Source organism: Neovison vison, chromosome 3 (assembly GCF_020171115.1).
Source record: "Neovison vison isolate M4711 chromosome 3, ASM_NN_V1, whole genome shotgun sequence".
Taxonomy (NCBI): Eukaryota; Metazoa; Chordata; class Mammalia; order Carnivora; family Mustelidae; genus Neogale; species Neogale vison.
The window spans coordinates 13,345,359-13,370,104 of NC_058093.1; the positions used below are offsets into that span (position 1 = coordinate 13,345,359).

Here is a 24,746-nt window from a genome sequence, read left to right on the forward strand (position 1 = left end):
TATGTATTAGACACTCAGGAAATAGACCAATAATTACAACCAAAATGTATATCATACAATGAATTAATGAAGTTCTCAAATTATCATAAGGCAGCCTCTTCCTTACTATCTCCTCCCCCTCCAGTAAGAACTTTGGTCCACTCACACTAGAGACTGTGGGCCTGAAGAATGGATTAAATCACTGATTGTGTCATGGCCTAAAGTTCCCAAGGGGTAAGTTAGTGAGGAGGGGTTGTGTTATTACAAATATATTTAATTAGAATTCTGTTGTATGTTGAATATCTGTGATCACCTATTATGTGAGCTAGTATCAATAAACAAGGAATGGACTTGTAGGCCTTTTTGTAGTTCAATTATGGAGCATAATCTTTTTTAGCTTAATTAAAAACTCTTTATGAAAATTGCCACCATATGTTGGTCTCTACTATATGATAAACTACAGGGGCGCCTGGGTGGCTCAGTGGGTTAAAGCCTCTGCCTTCGGCTCAGGTCATGATCTCAGGTTCCTGAGATCCAGCCCCACACCAAGACTCTCTGCTCGGCAAGGAGCCTGCTTCCCCACCACCTCTCTCTCTGCCTGCCTCTCTGCCTACTTGTGATCTCTGTCTGTCATATAAATAAATAAATCTTTAAGATAAACTGTATATTATATTATTATTTGCATAATTTAAGTCCAGGATTTCTGCATTAAATTCAGGAACTGTCAATGCATTGAATAGTATAGCTCCAAAGAGAATGACTAGCATGACCCCAATGATTCCACAGTCACAATAAGCGATACCCTTTTAAGTTAATGATGCATACTAAAAGAGGGGTCTTTTTTTTTTTTTTTAAGATTTTATTTATTTATTTGACAGAGAGAAATACAGCAAGAGAAGGAACACAAGCAGGGGGAGCAGGATAGGGGGAAGCAGTATCCCCACTGAGCATGGAGCCCGATGAGTGGCTCAATCCCAGGACCCTGGGATCATGACCCGAACTGAAGGCAGATGCTTAACTGACTGAGCCACCCGGGTGTCCCAGGACATGTATTACTTTTATTTGAGCTTTTTATTTTCCTTTCTACCAACACTCCTTAAAATGAATCTGGGACTTACCTAGAACTTAATTATTAATGACATCTTATTCCTTGCTAAAAGTAAAACAAAGTGCTGGATTAATAGTAATAGGAGATGGAAACTAAAAAGATCTGGGTAGAAACATTTTTACCCCCAGAGCATCTATATTTATACGTAGGAAAAACTGGCTCCACAATTTTAACCACAGGAGTAAGAGAAACAGGCTTTTGGGCCAAAGGAATCTTCACAATTTACCTACAGTGTGAGGTCTCCATTATTTCTGGCCTCAGTAAGATGAGACAAAAACATCAAATCATATCTATGTTCTAAATTAATTACAGAAAACCAGCCAATGGTTGCAAAGTTAAATGTAACCTAGGGTGGTGGGTCTCATCTCTAGATTCTAATTTAATTGATTTGCAGGAGCCCCAGGGCACATGCAGGAAGTGAGAGACACCCAGGGGTTCTGACAGGGAGCTAGCAATGAAAACTACCAATTCAGAAGTTAACACTCAAAACAAGAACCAGGAATCCTAGAGACTCAGTTAAAAACAGTTTTTATAAAACTAACCGGAACAATGTATGATATAGTTGATACGACAAGACTGACCAGAGTTGAAGGTAAAACGGTAAATTTATTTTGAAGTAAATTAAGGCTGTAATAAAGAGCCAGTGAGTTGTAAGTCACACATGAAGAGAGGGGAAGAGAAAATAAAGGACACAGTGATACAGAAAAGAGATGTTTAGAATAAAAGGTGTTTTAATGAGGAGAAATGAATAATAGTGAGAATAATAATGAGGTAACAACTTCCATCTCACAGGGTCATAAAAAAACCCCAGGCTCTGCTCATTCTCAGTAATGGCTTTTTGCACCATGCTGCTGTTCCAGTCACAGTCCCTCCGGGATCAGAAGGCCTTTACCTGATGAAATAACCAGTATCCAATAACCAGTATCTGTGTTACAAAACAACACAGATCCCAATTTTGTTTTCAAAATTGTGAGCATCTCTTGTAAACCTATGGATATAGAAGAGAGGCTAGAAGGATACACGTTAAAATATCATAGTGGTTATCTCTGGGTACGGATTATGGTTCATCTCTTGTTTTTTTTTTTTAATCTTTTGCTAAATTTTCCATGAAGAATAAATGTTATCTTTGCAATCAAAAAATAGCAGCTCTTGTTCAGAGGTTTCAAAAACAAAAATGAATTTTCAAATGCTTAAATATTTATTACGGCAAAAAAGTTAGATAAGGCAACCAGAATTCTCCAATTTTTGTTGTCTGTGGGATAGTGTCTATCTGTGCTACTCAGCCCCAAAGCTGGGCCACCTCAATTGCACAGAGCAGCTCAATTAATGTCAGTCAGTCGCAAAGCACAGAGAAATGCAATGAATTCCTCCTTGCAGGCCCATCAGTTCTGTCTTCTCTTCCTTAACACAGTCCTCTTGGTAGATGCGTTGCTTGGAAGATTCCAAAAGATTCCAAAAGTACTCAGGGCAAATCTCTTAAGTGTTCTCTTGGCATTTAGGCATTGTAATTAAATGCTGCCAAAGTGAGAGACTAATTCTGCTCTGTAACTCTGTAACCAAAAATGGAGAGCCAAGCAGACTGATTTTATTATAATCAATTTTATCAAATCCTAACTTCCCATCAGTTCTCAGCTGTTAAAATAAAAATGTTACATAGTTGCTGTAGCTGATATCAAAGAGATTACTGCCTATGTTCTCCTCTAGGATTCTGATGGATTCCTGTCTCACGTTGAGGTCTTTTATCCATTTTGAGTTTATCTTTGTGTACGGTGTAAGAGAATGGTTGAGTTTCATTCTTCTTTCAAGATATGTCTCCAAAGGCAAAGGAAACAAAAGCAAAAACAAACTTTTGGGACTTCATCAAAATCAAAAGCTTCTGCACAGCAAAGGAAACAGTCAAAAAAACAAAGAGGCAACCCACGGAATGGGAGAAGATATTTGCAAATGACAGTACAGACAAAAGGTTGATATCCAGGATCTATAATGAACTCCTCAAACTCAACACACACGAAACAGGCAAACACATCAAAAAATGGGCAGAAGATATGAACAGACACTTCTCCAATCAAGACATACAAATGGCTATCAGACACAGGAAAAGATGTTCACCATCATTAGCCCTCAGGGAGATTCAAATTAAAACCACATTGAGATATCACCTTACACCAGTTAGAATGGCCAAAATTAACAAAACAGGAAACAACATGTGTTGGAGAGGATGTGGAGAAAGGGGAACACTCTTCCACTGTTGGTGGGAATGCAAGTTGGTGCAGCCTCTTTGGAGAAGAGTGTGGAGATTCCTCAAAAAATTAAAAATAGAGCTTCCCTATGACCCTGCAATTGCACTCCTGGGTATTTACCCCAAAGATACAGATGTCATGAAAAGAAGGGCCATCTGTACCCCAATGTTCATAGCAGCAATGGCCACAGTCGCCAAACTGTGGAAAGAACCAAGATGCCCTTCAACGGACGAATGGATAAGGAAGATGTGGTCCATATACACTATGGAGTATTATGTCTCCATCAGAAAGGATGAATACCCAACTTTTGTAGCAACATGGACGAGACTGGAAGAGATTATGCTGAGTGAAATAAGTCAAGCAGAGAGAGTCAATTATCATATGGTTTCACTTATTTGTGGAGCATAACAAATAGCATGGAGGACAAGGGGCGTTAGAGAGGAGTAGGGAATCTGGGTAAACTGGAAGGGGAGGTGAACCATGAGAGACTATGGACTCTGAAAAACAATCTGAGGGGTTTGAAGTGGCGGGGGGGTGGGAGGTTGGGGTATTATAGAGGGCACAGCTTGCATGGAGCACTGGGTGTGGTGAAAAAATAATGAATAATGTTTTTCTGAAAATAAATAAATTGAAAAAAAAATGTTACATAGTATAGAAATTAGCAACCTTCCTGGTTTACAGTCAGGAAATTCCTAATTCTTAAAAATTTTTTATATATTAGGGGAGATGATAAACATTTTTACAGAACAATTTTGCAAGTTGTTTTTCAAAGGCAGTTGATTAATGTTCAACATTTTTGGTGTAAGATTTGGAGAACCTGATGTTCCTGAAAAAATATGGGGGGGAGGGGAAGAATATACATAAGTACTTTATCAATCCTCTCTTTAAGTTTTAACTCTTCATAATTTCCCATTGACCACTCAATCTCACATATTTTTCAGGATAGGAAGGGCCCATGTTAATCCATTTTGATCTCTCTGTCATGAGATGGTGCTTGATAGGTCTCTCATGTGTCTCTTTTCAAGGTCTAGAGTTTTTACAATTACTGAAATTTAAGAAGACTTCTAATCTCTCTAACCCTCTTGCAGCAAAAAATCAAAAGCAAAGCAACAAAAACCAAAAATGAAACACCAACAGCCCACATGACATAGTCAAAGCCGCAAGAGCTCCTGGTAACTACAGACAGGACTTCCGGTTTCAACCCCGAAGATGCCGCTCCTGTGCTGTAATATGGAGAATGCTTCTGCAAGGCAACAAACGGCCTTCAAAAGCACTGAGAACAGAGAGAAGGTGTCTGGTGATTTATACCATCTGGGATAGCCTTTCTCAACAGAGTTCCAGGGGGGAATTAAGCCCTACATACAATGATATGAGTGAGACAATTTTCTCAATACTCCCACAGATACTACTCAATAGATGTCTTGGGGCATACGACTTAATTATTTTGTGGAATTGGCTGAGAGGAAATATAAATATGTTAACCTCCATGATCTGACTTACAGCTACTGCTTCCTGAACATTATCAGTTATATTTCTTTTCCTGCCAGTATAGATTAATAATTTTTGGGAGCAAACCTTGAGGAAAAGCATGACCAGAAGTAATTATTTCTACAACTGTATTTCTCTACAAAATTGTGCTCCCTCCCTAATTCCTTAAATTCTCCAATGAACATCACTATGAAATGGCCATATAGCTTTGGATGACAATGCTTTGCGCTGGTAGTTCTCACATGTTAGGACTTGTTAAAACAGGAGGACTCTCAGGAAGACTTGTTAAAACACAGACTATGCTATTCTCCACTTCCAGAATTCCTGATTCTGCAGATCTAGGGTAGAGGCCCAAGATTTTGTATTTCTAACAAGTCCTCAAGTGATGTCAAGCTCTTAACTAAAACTTACAAGACTACAGGGCGCCTGAGTAGCTCAGTTGTTAAATGTCTGCCGCCTTCGGCTCAGGTCATGATCCCGGTCGGACTCCTGGGATTGGGCTCCCTGCTCCGCAGGAAACCTGCTTCTCCCTCTCCCACTTCCTCTGCCTGTGTCCCCTCTCTCGCTGTGTCTCTCTCTGTCAAATAAATAAAGTCTTTTAAAAAAATAAATAAAAAATAAAACTTGTAAGACTAATCATTTCCCCCCAACCCTTTTTTCTTATGCATTAGAAAGTGGTACAGGTATCCCCTTTTTTCAAATAAAAAATACCCTGAAAGGCAGATGGGGCTTCTTTCTATTTTCAGCCTTTCCATGAACAAATGGCACTTCCTGTAATGATGTGCTCTGACTGCACTGCTCACCCCCATAGCTCACTCTGGGTCTCTCTCTTAATAAAATTAAGGAAATCCTGAAATGACTTGTTCTGTATGTAAAATATTCTCTGAGTACCTTAAAAATTATACATGGCAGGGACTAGGATGGAATTATTTTTTTGGACCCACCCACTGCTCTCAAGTGTTCTATTTTAAAAGGAAACAATCTCTTTCTGGTTTGGTGAGGGCTCCAGAGAACACCCAGTATCCTTGCAGCCATCCAAGGTAGGCTCCCAATCCAAATCCCAAGCTTCCTTCTAAACTTATTTTTCTTCTCACAGCTCTTTCCACTTTTCTGTGTTACAAAAGAAAGTGCCTCTGCCTGTGCCACCTCTTATTAGCTGTTAAAATGCATTTTATGGAGCAGGAGTACCTCCTGGTATGCGAGGGAAGTAGGGATAAGAAGAGGCTGAAGTAGTACCAGAGAGCTAAACCCTAGGACGGCCTATGAGGGGGCATAATGATTATTCACAACCACAGATCTGGGCATCTCAAAGGGACAGAAAACTGCTGAAAAGGGTCAGAGAATGTTTTGTATTTTGGCTTTTTAAAACATTGATCACTTTGCTAAATAAAGAAAACCACTTATCTTTTACATTCATAAGATGCAAATTCAAAATGAAGTGTATTTATATTGGAGTGAACTGGTAACCCAAAGAATTGATATCTTTAAAATTAACAGTGAAATTGGGGTATAGTACAGAGATAAAGAATTAGCAGGCTAATTATAATCCTAGTTTATTTGCTTCAGAATCTTAAGTATATCATACATAGTTCAATTTTTAAATTGTTAAATGAAAATAGTGCCTTTAGACTAAAGGATGAGGATAGTTTTTTGGACCCTGGAAGCATGGGTCTGTAATATCCTATTAATCTTAAATTTTAAATTGCTCCCTTGAACATCATGATTTATTCTGTATAAAGTCCTGGAAATCCAAGTATTTTAGGATTTGATTATAATTTATTTTCCAAAGAAGTTTATTTTTATTTAAAATTCTTCCTAAAAGTAACTCCATGAAATTATGATAAGACAGCTTTCTAGCTACAGTTCCATCTGCTAATGGCATTTATGACAAAGAAAAAGTAAACTAAGGGGCACTTTCTGTGCCACTTTATCAAAATAATGACAAAAACGAAATTTATCCTGATGAAATTTGTTTGAATTTTCTTCTCATAACTCTAAAAATGCATGGAACAAAGAGAAATGGAAATAAAAAACAAGCACTTCTCAGAAAATCTCAAGCAAGCAACTTCTCAAGCTTGAAAGTTAAGAAAACCTTAAGCACTTTAATATTCAGCTACTTATAGGAATTACTGAGGAAGAAATAGTTTTATTTGAGCTTCTTGATATTCTAATTCAAGTTTAAACAATGTTTACAATTTTTTTTCCCTGAGCAGTAAATAACCTGGTTCTAGGAAAACTACTATTAAAAGCAAGTTAATGACTACTGTGAAAATTCGTATTTCACAACAGTCATGAAAGACACTGAAGCACTCACTGGGAAAAGGTTTAGGAACTGATGCAATGTCATATCTATCCCAAATGAGAAGAATTTTACCAACATACTAATGTTGAACTTAGAGACTTTTATTATATATCCTAGTAGCTACTAAGGACAAAACATTTTTATAGTGAATGAATTAAAAAAAGTCAGCTCATCCTGAAGCAGATGTTTGGAATGAGGTCAAAAGCAAAAAGGTCTCCATTACTTCAATTATTAAAGCTACTTAAGTATTCAAAAACCAGGCTTCTTAGTGACTGCCCTCGTTCCTGTGACAGTGTTAAACAGGAAATACAAAGGAAGATGGCTGATGGCTCCGGATATCAAACTACTGGGATAATAAATGTTTTGAGATATAAAGGGACATTAAAATTTTCAAATAAAATTTCAACTACTTTTTTTTTTCGGTTCCTTTCTCTATTCAGCCTGAGAAAAGTATCAAATAAATAAAAAGTATCAAATAAAAGTATCAAGTGAAATATCCGGAAACATCTGATTATTGCTTCCAACCTAGACACTCAGAGTCACAAGAATGACAAACTCTAGCATTCAGACATAACACAGAATCATGTCTTTGTGCTGTGAAATCAGTTTGAGTTAAAGAAGGTACACAGTGAACAAGGTCTAGGGATGCCAAATGTTTTAAAAGTCAACACTGAGATGCTTATGATCTTGATCTCAATGGGCAAACTCTAAAAGGGTAAAAAAAAAAAAAAAATACTCACTCATATAATGGAAAGTCTCTTCAGCAAGGACCGGAGAGAGGGCATCAGGCACATGCTGCTGCCGGCGTGGAGACTGAGTCCAGTCTTGATTTTCGTACAGAAAGAGAGAGTCTACTCTTAGCTTATACTGGGGTAGCTGTTCTTCCAGCAGACTCACCAGCTCAACTTCAGGGAGATCCTCATTGGAGCAGACATCTAAAGAGGAGAGTCCATGTAAATGAAGCCAAAATATTCCAACTTACCAGGCTACAGAGAAAACATCAGTGAAATTAGTTTGCAAAAGTAGGATAACCAAAGAAACACTAGCCATGATAATTTCTCCCGTGATTTTTATTAATATGTGTTGGTCTATAGTTGGTCTTTCTCTAGGTTTCTTTAATATGAAAACTTCTATAATAAAAATAATATCATGAATTTTAATTATACCTTATTTAAAAATATATTGCTTGGTGACTATAGCTATGTTTTTATTTATTTTTAAAATTTTTTAAAAGATATTTTTATTTATTTGACAGAGAGAGAGAGAGAGAGAGAGAGAGAGATGTCACAAGTAGTCAGAGAGGCAGGAGGAAGCAGGCTCCCTGCTGAGCGGAGAGCCCGAAGTGGGGCTCGATCCCAGGACCCTGGGATCATGACCTGAGCCGAAGGCAGAGGCTTTAACCCACTGAGCCACCCAGGTACCCCTACAGCTATGTTTTTAAAAACTAAAATGAATTTGAACAAATTTCTTATTTCCTCCTTATCAGTCTATTTAATGTTTCTTAAAAGAGAGCTGATCTCAAAGAACATATATGCTTGGGGGGGGGGAGGCAATACAAAACAATGAGCAGAAAATAGTTTGAAAGGAATAAAATGACATATTCTTTAATAACAAAATTTGAGCTCTGTGGAAGAGTCTTCAAAATTTGGAAAAATTACATTTCAATATATTCTTACAGTAGCTAGATATTTTAAAAAATTAACATTTATTGGTTAAATGTTCACCAGTAATGCTAACGTTTCAGCACAGTGTTCCAGCACTAGTACTGGAATAAGCACTGTGCCATTTTTACTTGAAAGACGTGGTCCATCTGAAGTCCTGAACACCCTTCACCTCGTACTCTCTCGCCCACACTCCTCTAGCTACCTCCTGCGTATCATCTCTGAACACACTTGGCTTCTCTGACTTTATGTGCTTGCCCCTGGCTTCCTGTTCCAAATACTGACCCTCCTTTAACACTTACCAAATTTAGCAGTTTACAGAAAAAAGTAAATGTATCCCTTTTAACATGCTTAAAATAGAGAAATACAGGATGTCATATCAAGTCTCACACTTTATAAAGAGATCTGCTATTTCCTTTGTGGGTGGTATAAAGAAACATATTCTAACTCTGTCAAAGAACAACAAAGTTCATTTTAAGGAAGCATATCTTAAAAGAGTAAATTTCTACTGCTTGACCTTAACAATGACACTTCCATAAATCAAACATGAGTAAGCAGACAATGTCACATGCCACTCTTTACCCAGGACAAGCAGTGACTTCATAATCACAAAGATAAGGCACATAATCACAGAGATAAGGTACATTTAAAATCTTAAATACGATTCTAAAGAAGCTCTCAACCCTTAGCAGATCTTTTTTTTCTTAGGAGATCTTTTTAAAAGCCCTAAAAATACAACCAATTTTTATTACTACCAATTCCATGCAATCATCCAAATTTTTCCTGCCATAAATTTATCACATACAAATTGTCAGTGTAATACTTGAAAGAAAAGAAGTTGACTATAAATACATGCTGAGCTATAAACAGGCTTGTGGGCAATTCAGGAAATGAAGAACAAAATTCAACATTCATTAAAAGAGCTTTTATTCTCTATAAACTATCTTTTATTTTATTTTATTTTATTTTAGATGACAGCTCTTTCATTTTAATTGCTTAGCAAATGTTTAGTGTGAATGACATTTTAAAATCTTTACTGCAATTTCCTTCCCTGTCACCTCCTCTTCAACCCACAACATGTTTAACAAAATTGTTAACCATCTAAATTAGAATTGTCTTTTAATATGCATTAATGAGATTCTGTGAAAATTCAAGGTTACCAATTCCCTTCTTCCAAAAGGTACTTTTAAAAATGCATATACAGGGTGCCTGGGTGGCTCAGTGGGTTAAAGCCCCTGCCTTCCACTCAGGTCATGATCCCAGGGTCTTGGGATTGAGCCCCACGTCCTCTCTGCTCAGCGGGGAGCCTGCTTCCCTTCCTCTCTCTCTGCCTACCTGTGATTTCTGTCTGTCAAATAAATAAATAAATAAATTTTTAAAAAATGCATCTACGATCAAGGTTTAGCAGATTAAATATCCTTGACTCACTCCATTTGCTTCTGTATTTCTGATAATGTACTACTTACTACTCTCCTAATTATCCAGTCTTAACAACCCCCTTGCTAACATTTTATCTTCCAAATGTCCCCTCCATATGCTCACTTAATTTTAGCCATATTGTGTCCCTTTAGATTCAAGGACTCCTTTTGTTTCTCTGGAAGAGCCTCAAAACACTAAAATTTTCCTCCGTATCTTTAAATCCAATTACGTCACTCTCCTATACAATGCTAAAAGAGGTCTGAATTTCATCTAGTCTTTGGAGAAACACCTTATGAACATCTGGGATAATCAGTAAAGATCTTAGAAAGGCCATGCCTATTCTTAGTAGGATTAAATTAATGCTAGAATAAAGCACATTACGATATGATCTAAAGTGTGATCTAGAGACCCACATAACAAAGATTAAAAACAAGCCTCAAAAGGATGGACCTTATTAGCAAGTAACTTAAGGACCCGTCAGAACGAACTTTAAGTTTTCCAAGGAAGGCAACAAAATCTAAGCTTCTAATGATGTAACATTCAAAATATTAAGCATTTGATAAAAGATTATTAGATATGCAAAGATAAGCAAATTGTAATCCATTACCAGTTAGAAAATGAGTCAACAGAAAGAGGCCCAATAACGACAAAGATGATAAAATTAGTAAACAACAATTTAAAAACAGTGATTATTAATATGCTCCAAGATTTAAAAGGAAAACATCAACTTGATGAAAAGAGAAACAGAAGCTGTATCAATCTTTATAAAACCCAAGTAGAGATAGAGTATAATACCTAAATTGAAAAACTCATTGGGTAACATTAACAGATTAGATATTCCCCAGAAGAAAAAAAAAATACTAGTAGACTCAAAGGCATAGCAATGGAAACTATCTAAAATGAAGCATAAAGAAAAAAAAAACAACTGGGGAAAAAACAAACAAATCATTAGTGATTTCTTTCATATAGTATCAAACTGTCTAACATACACGCAACTGGAGTCACAGACAAGGAGAGAGGCAGAGCAGAAAGAATATTTGAAGAATATGAATATGAATATGAATATTTAAAGAAATAATGGCTGAAATCTTGTAAATTTAATTAAAACTATAAATCCATCATTCAAAGAAGCCCGACTCTAAGCAGAATAACACAAAGAAAATCCAAACAGAAAATCTTAAAAGCAGAGAGAGAGAGAAAAAAGGAAATATTACGTTTGAGGGAACAAAGACAAGAATAAGCAAACACTTCTTACGCGCTTTAACGCATAAAAGAACTCAGAATTCTGTACCAGTGAAAACACCTCACATAAAAGGTTTAATAAAGACTTTTTTCAGACAAGCATAAAAGCGCAACTATTCATTGCCAGCTAACCTCTGTTACAAGAAATGTTGCTTCCTCAGGCAAAAACGATACAAAATGGAAAGTTTGATCTACAAAAAGAAATAAAAACCGACAAAACTGGCAAATCTGTATGTAACTTTATAAAACTTTTATTCTTGTTATTTAATCTATAAGTCACTAAAGTAAAAATAATAACAATTAATTATGTATATAACATGTAGATGTAAGAGACAGGGCAACAATAACACAGAGGATGATGAGGGAAACAGAACACTGTTGCAAGGATGTCACTTTATGAAACAGTATAATGTTATCTGAGGATGCAATGTAGTAAGTTAAAAATGCAAACTGCAAACACAGAGCAACCACTTAGAAAAATGAGAGGTGTACCTACTAAGTCAATAGTGGAATTAAAATGGAATCCTAAACCAAACCAAACCCAAGCCAAACAAAACTCCAAAACTCAGTTCAAAAGAATGAAGGAATGGGGGAAAAACAAAGAACCATTAAATGGAACAAAGAGAAAAGAAATGATAGTACAGAGTCTACGACTCAACCAGACTGATAATTATATTAAATGTAAAATGTCTAAACACCCCAATTATTAAGTAGAGATAGTCAAACTGAGTTAAAAATAAAATGATCTAACCATAAGCTCTCTACAGGAGATGTCCTTTAAATATTCAGGTAAGTTAAAAGTAAAAGGATGAAAAATGCTATCATACTAATTCTATACAAACTCTTTTCAAAAATAGAGGCGGGAATATTTTACAACTCATTTTATGAGGCCAGCATTACTGTAATACCAAAATCAAACAAAGACATTGCAAGGGAAAAAAAGTACAAATTAATAATTTTCTTGAATGGGGCACAAGCACATATACACAAAACATTAATAAATCAAATCCACAATCTATCAGAAGGATAATACATCATGGCAAGTGTCGGTTTTCCCCCACAAGGTTGGTTTAAAAATTCAAAAGTAGGGGCACATGGGTGGCTCAGTGAGTTAAAAATTCAAAAGTAGAAAAAACTGAAAATCAACAGAATTCACCACATTGACAGACTAAGAAAGAAAAACCATCTCAGTAATGGAAAACAGGCATTTGACAAAATTCAACACCCATTCATGACAAAAATCTCTTATCCAACTAGGAAAAGAAAAACAATTCTCCAATTTGAAAAAGGCCATTCTAAAGGAAATTAATGGCGAGACTGTAACTTTTCTCAAATATCGGAAATATGGCAAGGATGTATATTCTCATCACTTTTATTAAAAAATATACTGAGATCCTGTCTTATTCAAGAAGGCAAGAAAAAGAAATAAAACATATCCAGAATGAAAAGAACATGTAAAACTGTCTCCATTTGTAGACAACATTATGGTTTACAGATGGAATTCTAAGGCATCTATAAGAAAGTTAATAAAACTAAGGGCCACCCAGATGGCTCAATCAGTTAAGCATCTGACTCTTGATTTCAGCTCAGGTCTTGACCTCAGGGTCATAAGATCGAGCCCCACACTGGGCTCTGTGCAAAACATGGAACTTTCTTAAGATTCTCTCTCTCCCTCTGCCCCTTTCATGCACCTGCCCCCTCTGCTGGTGTGTTCTCGCTCTCTAAAAAAAATTTTTTTAAATAAAAAAATAGAACTAAGTAGAGTTCCAGAATACAAGGTCAACATAAAATCAATTTTGTTTCTATACACCAGCAGTAAACACCTGTAAAATAAAATTAAATAAAAAAATGCCACTTACAGTAGCAGAAATAATTACAATTTTAAAAATTAAATATGTGTAAGACCTATATAATAAAAATTACAAAATACTGTTAAAAGAAATTTTAAAAGACCTAAATAAATGGAGAAATGTATCATGTTCACAGACTGGAAGACTAAATTGTGTCAAGATGTCAATTCTCTAGAGTCTATGTAATTCCATTCAACTGGAAATTGACAAGCTGATTCTAAAATTTATGTAAAGATGTGAAAAACCTAGAATGGCCAAAGCAATTTTTGGGAAAAAAAAAAAAAAAAAAAAGAGCAAAGACAATTTATACTATCTGATTTTGAGATTTACTACAGAGTTACAGAAATCAAGACAATGTAGTATTTATATAAAGAGAGCCTTAGGGATTAAAGGAATGCAGTGAAGCGTCCAAAAATAGAACCACACATGCATATGCAAGTGATTTTTCAATGAAATTACTAAGGTAATTCAATAGGGTGAAAGACAGTGTTTTCAATAAGTGGTGCAGAAACAACTAAACATTCAATGGAGAAAAAATATCTGGACCCTAACCTCATTCCACGTGCAAAATTAACTATAAAATGGACCATTCACCTAAATGTAAAAACAAAACATATGAAACTTTTAAAAGAAAACAAAGCAGGGCGCCTGGGTTGCTCAGTAGGTTGAGCATCTGCCTTCCATTCAGGTCATGATATCAGGGTCCTGGGATTCAGCCCCACATCGGCTCCCATTTTCTCTCCAGTCCCTCTGACCCTCCCTCTGCTCATGCTCTCTCTAACTCACTATCGCTCTCAAATAAATAAATAAAATCTAAGAGTTCTGGGATCAAGCCCAGAGTCTGTCAGACTCCCTCCTCAGTAGGGAGTCTGCTTCTCCCTCTCCCTGTGTGTCCTCTCTTTCTCTTTCAAGTAAATAAATAAAAAAATCTTTATTAAAAAATAAATAAAAGAGAACAAAGGAGAGTATCTTTGTGATCTTGAAGTAAGTGAAGATTTTTTTAGAAACACACACACAAAAATCAAACTATTATGAAAGCAAAAACTGAAAACTAGACTCCACCAAAATATAAAACTTCTGCTCTTCCAAAGGCATTATCAAGAAGATGAAAAGGCAGGAGCATGTGGCTGGCTCAGTTGGTAGAGCATAGGATTCTTGATCTCAGGGTTGTGAGTTGGAGCCCTACACTGGGTGTGGAAATTATTTTAAAATAACAACAACAGCAAAGATGAAAAGGCAAGCTGGTATGGGAGAAAATATTTGCAACCCATTTATCTAAAAAAGGATTTACATCTAGAATATAATGAAGACATTTACAATTCAACGGTAAAAAAAATTTTATAATGGGCAAATGACTTGAATAGATAACTCAAAATAAGATCTAGAAATGGCCAATAAGCATGTGATGTGAATAGATGGTCAACGTCATTAGTCCAATCAGGGAAAAATAAACTAAACCCACAAAGAGATACCAGGGCATACCTACTAGAGTGGCTTCAATCAAAAACACGGACATTACCAAGTGCTAGTGCTGTAGGACAGAGGTCAGCAGAGCAGGAGGCTCTAGCCTGCTGCCTCTGCCTGATTTTGTGAATCCAGTTCTGCTGGATCACAATCACACTTGTTCTTTTATATTTTGCCTGTGGCTGTTTTTCTGCTACAATAGCAGAGGTAAGGATTTGCAATTCAGCAATACAAATGACTGAACTATGGATACATACCACCATGTGCATAAATCTCAAAAACATTTTGCTGTACAAGAAAGTCAGACATAAAAGACATAGATTAATTTGTATGAAATTCTGAAATTAATTTGTATGAAACTGTAGAACAAGCAAATTTTATCTATAGTGACAGAGAGCAGATCAATGGTTGCCAGGGGCCAGTGGTTGGGGGGGGGGGCTCTGGGTACAAGGGAACTTTTGGAGGGACAATGAAAATGTCCTACAACTTGACTGTACTAGTGGTTACATGAACGTATATCTTTGTCAAAACCAAACTGTGCACCTGAAATGGGCACCTTTTATTTTATCTTAATAAAGAGATTACAATAAAGCTGAATAAAAGATGGAAAAAACTTTGGGTTTGGATGGATTTCAGAATTTTTCAGAGTTTTAGAAAATGTGTGTAATGCTATGTGTGTACCGTAAGATCTATAACAACTCCAACTGGTTTAGTAGCAGCACCCCATATTTAAATACATTAATACGTTTTCAGCAAACAAATACTAGCACTAAGTAAAAGAAGTCTAGAAATAGCTACACAGGTCAGGTTTTGTGCTCCAATGAATTTTAGAACCAAAGTTTAGAAAACGACTTCGGGTGTTCAGATTGATTTTGATTTCGTCTTACAGATAAGGGCTCTATAGCTGTGTCTGAATAGCCTGTGTGTCCTGGGAGCTTCTTAAGTGTCACAAACTATTGTCAGGTGTTTGCAGGGTGTATGAAAAAGCCTTGTCAAGGATACAAATAGAAAGACAAGGAGGTCCGGCTGACCAGGGCTCACGTGGTGCAGGACAATCTGACAGAGACAACACACAACACATAAGGCTGATTTTGATAATTCAGTCGGAGACCGGGAGAAGGAAAGATTAATTCAGTTAGTCTCTCAGGAGATCAGGCTGGAAAGTGAGGCCAGGGTTTCATCATGGTGGGTCTTACATGCTAGGAATTGCACTTCAAAATTTATTAAACCAGACTCACCAGTGATACTCTCTGAGTCTCTGTGATTGCTATTCATGAGGGTTTCTTCACCTGTTGGTGATGTAAAAATGGCATTCTGTGATTGATTCATGCAGGATCCTTTCTTGCTTTGGTTGACAAGGGCAGCTTTGGTATGAATCAGAGTAAAGGAAATCCATCAAGCCATTCAATAACAAAATGGATCTGGCCGTACTGCTATTTTCTTTAAAACAGCTTTTTTTGGATGAGTCAAATGACATCTGCAGCAATGAGTGTTCTCATGTGATTATCATACCCTGGAGAGTCATGACCTAAAACAAAGAACACATCAAGTGTCATTAAGAATGTTTTCCTAGTGATACTTACAACATGGATAAATCTCAAAATAATCATGTTGGATGAAAGACGTCAGACAATACTAAAATACATAGTGTCTAATTCCATGTACATAAAATTGCAAAAATGTACACCTATCTACAGTAACAGAAAGCAGATCAGTGGCTTCCTGGGGCTGGGGGAGGGGATTCCCAAGGGGCAGAAGAAAAGTTTCGGGGATGAGGAGTATATTCATTGTTGTGGTACGTGGTGGTGGTTTCACAATTATATACATGTCAGACGTACAGGTGCAATCTAATAATAAATTATATAATGTTTAAAAATTTAAAGATAATCAATGTTTAAAGTAAAATAATAATAATAATAATAATAAATTATGGGGTCTGTAACATATGTAGAAGTAAAATGTATACAATAACAGCACAAAGGCCAGAAAGAGAAAAATGGAAATATACTGTTATAAGGCTTTTACATTACACACGAAATAGTAAAATATCTCTTGAAGGTAAACCGTGATAAGTTAAAGATGTATACTATAAACCCTAAAGCAACCAATAAAATAACTTAAGAATTACAGGTAATAAACCAACAAAGGAGATGATATGGAATGGTATAGAGTTTCCCCACTCTGGCACTACTAGTATTTGGGGATAATGCTTGGTCAAGTGCATTGCAGCAGTTCAGCAGTCTGCCGGAAGAATTCTCTCCCCAGACCCTCTCCCAGATGTAAAACCAGAAACATCTTCAGACATTGCAAAATGTCCCCTGGTAGGCAAAATCACCCCCAGTTGAAAACCACTGATATAAAAGATGTTCAACCTCACCTACGACTAAATAAAAATGGAAAGAAACTACTTTTCACCTATTCGATCAGCAAACATTAAGTTTTATTACATTCATTGTTGGGGAGGGTATGGAGAAGCAGCACTCATACTGTTGATAAAAGTGCAAACTGGTACAAACTTTTTGAAGGCTATTTGGCAATGTCTACCAAACTTTAAAAGTCTGCATACACCACAATTCAACAATTCTACCACTAACAATTTATAATATGAATATGCTCACAAAGTATGACAAAATATAGGCACAAGAATGCCCATATGGTATTTTTTTAAACCATAAACACACGACTGAAGAGAAAATATCCACAAAGAAATGGTTTAATAATGGTACACAAACAAATGTAATGCATAAAATGTGTGTGTGTACTTGATAAAAACTGTTACCAGTTAGGAGAACTGTTTAATACTAATTATAAGTCTGGCTTTATATCAAAAGACAGTCTCTACCAAATAGTCTCTACTTAGCAACCTGCAGCTTCTATTTGTGGCTAACTCATTCCCATGCATACTATTTATAGGCATTGTAAACATTCAGTGTTTTACAAGAGTCACCCTCACCAAATGGGAGGGAACAAAATAAAGGCATTAAAAGGAACTGAAATATGGTCACTGAGGTAGAAGAGAAAAGCACTCTCAGTAAATACTATGAAAGACAGTTTCAGAGATGAAATGGGCAAGAGAATTAAATACTACAGAAAAGGCAAAGGAGAGATTTATTTAAAAAAGGGGGTACTAGGACCATAAAATCAATATTAACCTCCTAGAAACCAATTCAGCCAAGAAGTTAGGCCCAAAGCTAAGCTGCAAGGAGTAAGGAAGTGAGACAGTAAGAATGGAGTTTACTGAGTACAGCCCAGGATTTCCAACAACAACTTTCAGGTTTACATGGACCAGTAAAATTTCAAAAACTTCTGAGGTTATTGACATAGGGTTGCCTTTTTTTTTTTTTGAAAAATACATTTTTGTAAGGAAAAAGACATAATGGAATAAACAACAGTTCTTCCCAAAAAAGGAGTTTGTAATTTTATGTTGACATAACAGAAATTTAATTTTTCTATATTTGAATTCAGAAAATTTTAATAAATAAAAAAATTTAAATTCTATACTAAAGGCAACATAAGGAATTAGAGAAGATGTTTGCAAATGATATATCTGAAAAAGGGTTAGTATCCAAAATACATAAAGAACTTATGAAACTCAACACCCAAAAAAACAAATAATCCAATTAAAAAGTGGGCAGAAGACATAAATAGGTATTTTTCCAAAGAAGACATACAGATGGCCAATAGACACATGAAAAGATGCTCAACATCACTCATTATCAGGTAAATGCAAACCAAAATTATAATAAGATGCCACCTCATACCTATCAAAATGGCTAAAATCAACAATACAAGAAACAACAGGTATTAGCAAGGATGTATAGAGAAAGGAAGCTTTGTGCACTGTTGGTGGGAATACAGACTGGTGTGGTCACTCATAGCAGAAAACAGTATGGAGGTTCCTTGAAAAGTTAAAAATAGAACTACCCTATGATCCAGCAATTGCACTCCAGGTCTTTACCCAAAGAATACAAAAATACTAATTCAAAGGGATACACAAACCTGATGTTTATAGTAGCATTATCCATAATAGCCAAATTATGAAAACAGCCTAAGTGTCCATTGACTGATGGATGGGTAAAGAAGATGTGGTATGTACACACACACACACAGAGGAATATAACTCAGCTGTAAAAAAGACTGAAATCTTGCCATTTGCAATGACATGGATGAATCTAGAGCATAATGCTAAGCAAAATACATCATTTAGAGAAAAACAAATACCATATGATTTTACTTACATGTGGAATTTAAGAAACAAAACAAATGAACAATGGGGAAAAGAGAAAGAAAGAGAGAAAGAGAGGGAGAGAGAGGCAAACCAAGAAACAGACTCTTAAATACAGAGAAGAAACTGAGGGTTACCAGAGGTTAGTGGGGTGGGGGGAACGTGTGAAATAGGTGATGTGCATTAAGGAGCGCACTGGTAACGAACACCAGGTGTTGGATGGAAGTGCTGAATCACTATATTGTACACCTGAAACTAATACAACACCGTATGTTAACTAGAATATAAATAAAAACTTTTAAAAATTCTATTTTTTAAGCAAAACATAAAATTGTTAGGATTGCTGTCAAAACAGCAATCTGCACTAGCCAGTGCAAAATGAAGTGATACTCAAAAGTATTTTTTTAGGTACTTTACCTCCAGTTGTCAAAAATTCATCTTCACAGCCATAATCAGTCTACTGTATACAACTGAAGTCTTCCCCATGTACCTTATTTCCCAAATTGCCATTCTTAAATCAACCACTGCAAGGGGAATGGAACTAAAATTGGATCAGACCAATAAAGATTTATCTGCCCACCCCCACACCCAGGAACTGGGAGGAGGAAGAAAACAACCTCCCCGGAAGTTTATGACCACCAGGTATTCGAACAAAATCTCAACTTGGGGTTCTGCCATCAAAGAAGGGAGGGGATAATTCTTGAGTAGGCAACCAAAACCATCTACTACCTAAGTCTTTATGACACACATGATCTTTAAAATTATCACACTCCAGAGACCCGGATTTATAGATTATAAGGCCAGCAGTGTATCCTGAAAAACAGAATGGTGACACAAATATAAGAATAAATATGCTAATGTATAACAGGCCTAGTGCAGGGTCAGTAAACTACTGCCTGAACACTGAATTTGGCCTGTCACCTGTTTCTGTACAAACTGTGAGCTAAGAAGTTTTATATTTTTAAATAGTTGAAAAAAACCTAAGTTAAAATGTTTCCTAATATGTGACAATTATATGAAATTCAAATTTCAGTGTCATAAATGAGAACACAGCCAGACTCATTTGTTGAAATACCATCCACTTGGTTGTTTTCAGGGTACAGTGGGTGAGCTTGGTAATTGTAACAGAGAACTTACAGTTAGGCAAAGCCTAACATATTTCCTATCTGACCTTTTATAGAAAAAGTTGGCCAACTGATCTAGTAGCAAAATAATTCATCTGTCTAAATCAGTGATTTCCTAGATGAATTTTTAAACATGGAATTCACCCTTTTAGATACTTAAAATTAGATCACTACCTCTTGAGGAAGTTCAGTAAAGAACAAACTTCTACTTTCTATACCTATAACTGTATTTAAAGTTATTTCAATTTCTAAGAAAGCATTTTTAAAAAAGCACCACGTTACAAATTTGCTTATGAAGAAAAAAGTAGAGAGAAGAAGGTAAAGAAGAAAGAAGAGGGGCGCCTGGGTGGCTCAGTGGGTTAAGCCGCTGCCTTCAGCTCAGGTCATGATCTCAGGGTCCTGGGATCAAGTCCCGCATAGGGCTCTCTGCTCAGCAGGGGGCCTGCTTCCCTTCCTCTCTCTCTGCCTGCCTCTCTGTCTACTGTGATCTCTCTCTGTCAAATAAATAAATAAAATCTTTAAAAAAAAAAAAGAAGAAGAAGAAAGAAGAGAGGGAGGAGGAAGGGGATGTAAAGGGAGAGAACAGAAGCCAAGTGCTTCTCATAAGGGTCCAAAGTGGTTTTTAAACAGAACTAACCATATTCTAATCAAAGACCATTGTGAAAATATAATGACAGCCTTGGGACATTCTTCCTGCCAGCCACTTACCCATTTGCTGGCTTAATCTTTAATATTTACATTAGCATTCATATTTTTTCTTTTTTTAATATTTATATGTATTACACAGAAACAAAAACTATGGACTCTAGACCTTTACTCTAGAGGATTGCTTTTTAATTAGTTCTGGAGGTAGTATTAACTGTTTAGTGTTAACTCTAAATGCAAGAATAAAGAAAACCAAGTTGAATATAGAACTTAGTCCATCTTCAGAGTCACGCAGGAAGAACCTGGACCTCCAGGGTAATCCAGGAACCTGACTAACAAGACAACTGTGCACCAGATCAGGGATGATCTGCAAATGATATGCTCTTCCTAGTGACTCTTTAGAACTCAGTAAACCCTTGGGATATGCCCTGGTCTGGATCTGAGCTCCTCAGCAGGATTAGTGTGAAGTAGCAATGCTGAGTATAAAACAATGTATGCACCTTGGCATTAGACAAGCTTGAGTTTTCATCTTACTGACTGGTTTTCTGACTCTGACCACATTATTTAATGGTTCTTCATTGTAAAGGTTGGAGTGATAATTAACTACTCTTGAGAGGGAGAGTCAAGTATGAGAACAAAAAAAAAAAAAAAGAAATTCCTAGTTTGGTACCTGACATCCTGACATTACACTAGACACTAACATGCTTATTCCCTTCAGCTTCCCCCTTTTGTTTAGGCCTGAAGAACAGATAACATCTTTTGTCTAATATTTCTTAAATTTCTGGCTCAACAGCCAACTCTAAGCTCAGAATAGCTACCCTGTTTATGTAATAGATGTAGGCTAAAGATTGAAAAGTCTTCATATTGAAAGAGGAAAGGACAAAGCAATAAAGTGACAAGTGCCTTATAAAGCAAGAATTTGAGGGAGATTATTACTGAAGCTCATTCCATCAAGGATTCGGGGGAAGAGCTACTATAATAGAAGCTTTAACCATAACTAGGACCTTTATTCGTAGCACAGTATTTGTATTAGTTCCCTGTTGCTGCTGCAACACACTACCACAAATTTAGTGGTTTAAACCGACACCAATTCATTATCTTACAGTTCTGGACATCAAAGGATGAAGTGGTTTTAATGGATCCAAACACGGCACTGGCAGGACAGTGCTTCCTCTGAAGGCTCTGGGAAGGGTGCACTTCCTGCTTCCTTCCGAGGCTGCACTCCTTGGCTCAGAGCTCTTTCCTTCACCTTCAAAGCTAGTCGCAGCACAGCATCTTCAAATCTCTCCGCCTTCATTGCTGTGTAACCTTCGGCCAAATCACCGTCTACCTCCCTCATATAAGGATATCTATGATCACACTTAAGGCCCAACTAGATAATCCAGGATAATCTCCCCATCTCAAAATCCTTAATTTAGTCCCTTCTGCAAAATCCTTATGCCATATAAGGTAATACTCATAGGTTCCATGGGATTAGGATCTAGGAGTCTTTGGCAGCCATTAGTCAGCCTACTATAGTGGTGAAGAACATGGCTACTGGAGTTAGACTGCCCATATCTGAGTCCCAGTTCCACCACTTACTAGTTGCAGGGCTGGACAAATTACTTAATCTCATTTTTCATCTGTAAAACGGGACTAATAACGAGGTTTACTTATTTGGCCGCTGAGGGAATTACAGGAGTTAATACATGTAAAGCTCTTAGAACAACATGCTTAGATTACAGTAAGTGCTATGTAAATATTAGTTATTATTTCTATCACCACCAAATAGTACTATTTTATTATCTTTACTGTTTTTGTGCCTCATACAAAGTTGGGAGCAATGTAAACCACTTAATGGCATCTTCTCTTAACATAAGAAATCCCGTTTATTTCCTGCCTTGTGACAAGTGATGTTAGTTTAGTGCCATGAATCATTTTTCTTTCTACCTCTTGAAGCATGAATAAAACAGAAAGCTTGCAGAGCCAGAGTCCTAAATGTAGTAGAAACTGCTGGCAAACTCTGACAAACACAAACAACACATTTTCAGTGCCCCTCCTAGTTTGTACAACATATTCTTAGTACTTCTTTGAGCACCAACTATTTTCTATGCTGGATCTTTATTCACTCTTTTCAGGAACAACTTCACTGCTTTTCTTCAATCAACCAAGCATGCATTCTTTAACAAGAAGCCAGCCTTTATAAGTCATGCACATGTAGGAGAAAATAGAGTAAAACAGCCAAGTGACTTATTTAAATAAGAATAAGACTTAAAAGAACAACCAAAACATGTCATTGGTAGAAATACTGCTGAAGAAAACATGTCTAATGACTTAGCTTAGCCTAGCCATGGGAACAAAGTCAACAGTGTGTGCCAAAATATAGGCCCTGTGCCTTAAAAAGAATCTTACTACTTCCTTAAAATAGCATGCTATGGCCAAAACAGCCTTACAGAAAGGCTAAAACAGTAAGAGAAACTTCATCTTAACAGAAGCACAAAGCCTAGAATTAAAGTGAACATAAGGATTTTTTAAAAGATTTTATTTATTTGTCACAGAGAGACAGAGAAAGAAAGCGCACAAGTAGGGGAAATGGCAGGCAGAGGGAGAAGCAGACTCTCCGCTGAGCAGGGAGCCCAGTGCAGGACTCAATCCCAGAACCCTGGGATCATGACCTGAGCCAGATGCAGATGCTTAAGCAACTGAACCACCCAGGCGTCCCTAAATAAAATCTTGAAGAAAAAGAAGGAGGAGAAGGAGGAGGAAGAGCGGAGGGGGAGGAGGAGGAGGAGGAGGTGGAGGAGAAGGTGGGGGGGAGGGGAAGGAGAAGGGGGAGGGGAAGGAGAGGGGGAAGAGGAAGGAGGAGGAGGAGAAGAAAAGGAAGAAGGAAGTTGGGGAAAAAAAGTGTGTGTGTGTGTGTGTGTGTGTGTGTGTGTGTGTCACCACCAAAATCCAACCTGAGGAGTGAGAAGCAGAGCTCACAAAGGCAGAGACCACACCACCAAGTGTAGCTGCACTAATGTGCCCTAGCATATGACACTGGCTGTTCAGCACAGCTGGTCTCCCAGCAGTTGTAACGTTCACCCTTAGGAAATAGAAATTATGTCCAGCAGATACTTTGTCCCTCTTTTTTAGTGATCTTTTTTAAAGATCAGTAGGGTTGGGGCACCTGGAGGGCACAGTCAGTTAAGCATCCAACTTTCGGTTTCTGCTCGGGTCATGATCTCAGGGGCACGAGAACAGACCCAGGCTGGCCTCTGTGATGGGTGCCGCATCTGCTTCGGATTCTCTCTCCCTGTCTCTCCTTCCTGCTCTCTCTCTTAAATACATACATACGTACATACACACATCTTTAAAAAAAATCAGAAGGGTTTCAGAATACGAAATATATGGAGGCAACTCTACTTACAAACAGGTTGGATTCCAAAAGGCTGTTAAATCCATTAGTTTAAAGGCCCAAAACCACGAGTGAGATTTAGGCTTATGGGCTTCGCGTTTCCTCCTAACTGTGTATTTTGAGCATTTTAAAAAACTGCCCTGTTTTGTTTACAAAAAACATCTGCTGAGGAAGGGAACCCCTCCCTGCCACAATCTCTACCAACAGAAGGGAGTGAACCTGGGGCGGCAAAGGAACCTACACCAGAGCTTCGCCTGCAGATTAGGGAAAACGGTGAAGCCACGGTGCCATCTGTGGTTTTTGATAAGTTTCCATAACCACCCTTGCATTCACCATGCTTAGTCTTTAAATTCTTGAACTCCTCACTTTAACTGAATCTTTGACTAAATAGGCATCCCACTTTAACAATAATTCTCTGCGAAAACCATTTCAAACATTCACATTTCTTCGCCTGTGGCTGTCACTTGCACAGGTATGTCGTTATTTCATGGACTTGTCCTTCAAAATCATCCTTTATTTAACATGTGTAATTTTCTCACTTTAAATTTTTCACACTATTTCCACTTTTGTGTCCATCAGTCAATCACTAACGCTGCTTTTAGGGACAAAAAGGGGTTTGTAAT

General features: G+C 37.0%; 1 protein-coding gene across 5 annotated transcripts in view; it reads right to left on the reverse strand.

Annotated features, from left to right (window-relative positions):
* The window catches only part of TRAK2 (trafficking kinesin protein 2), a 66,755-nt gene that overhangs the window by 24,002 nt on the left and 18,007 nt on the right, over nucleotides 1-24,746 (reverse strand). For 4 of the 5 annotated variants that reach the window (XR_006383761.1, XM_044241308.1, XM_044241309.1 and 1 more), the window contains 2 exons: nucleotides 15,992-16,281; nucleotides 7,858-8,052 (listed from right to left, as the gene is read on the reverse strand). Coding sequence is in view for 4 of the 5 variants with exons in the window: in XM_044241308.1 (XP_044097243.1) it covers nucleotides 7,858-8,052; nucleotides 15,992-16,082 (286 nt within the window). In the remaining variant the exon portion in view is untranslated. Of the gene's footprint in view, nucleotides 1-7,857; nucleotides 8,053-15,991; nucleotides 16,282-24,135; nucleotides 24,201-24,746 lie in introns of those variants that run through there. The other variant, XM_044241310.1, reaches the window with a different exon arrangement.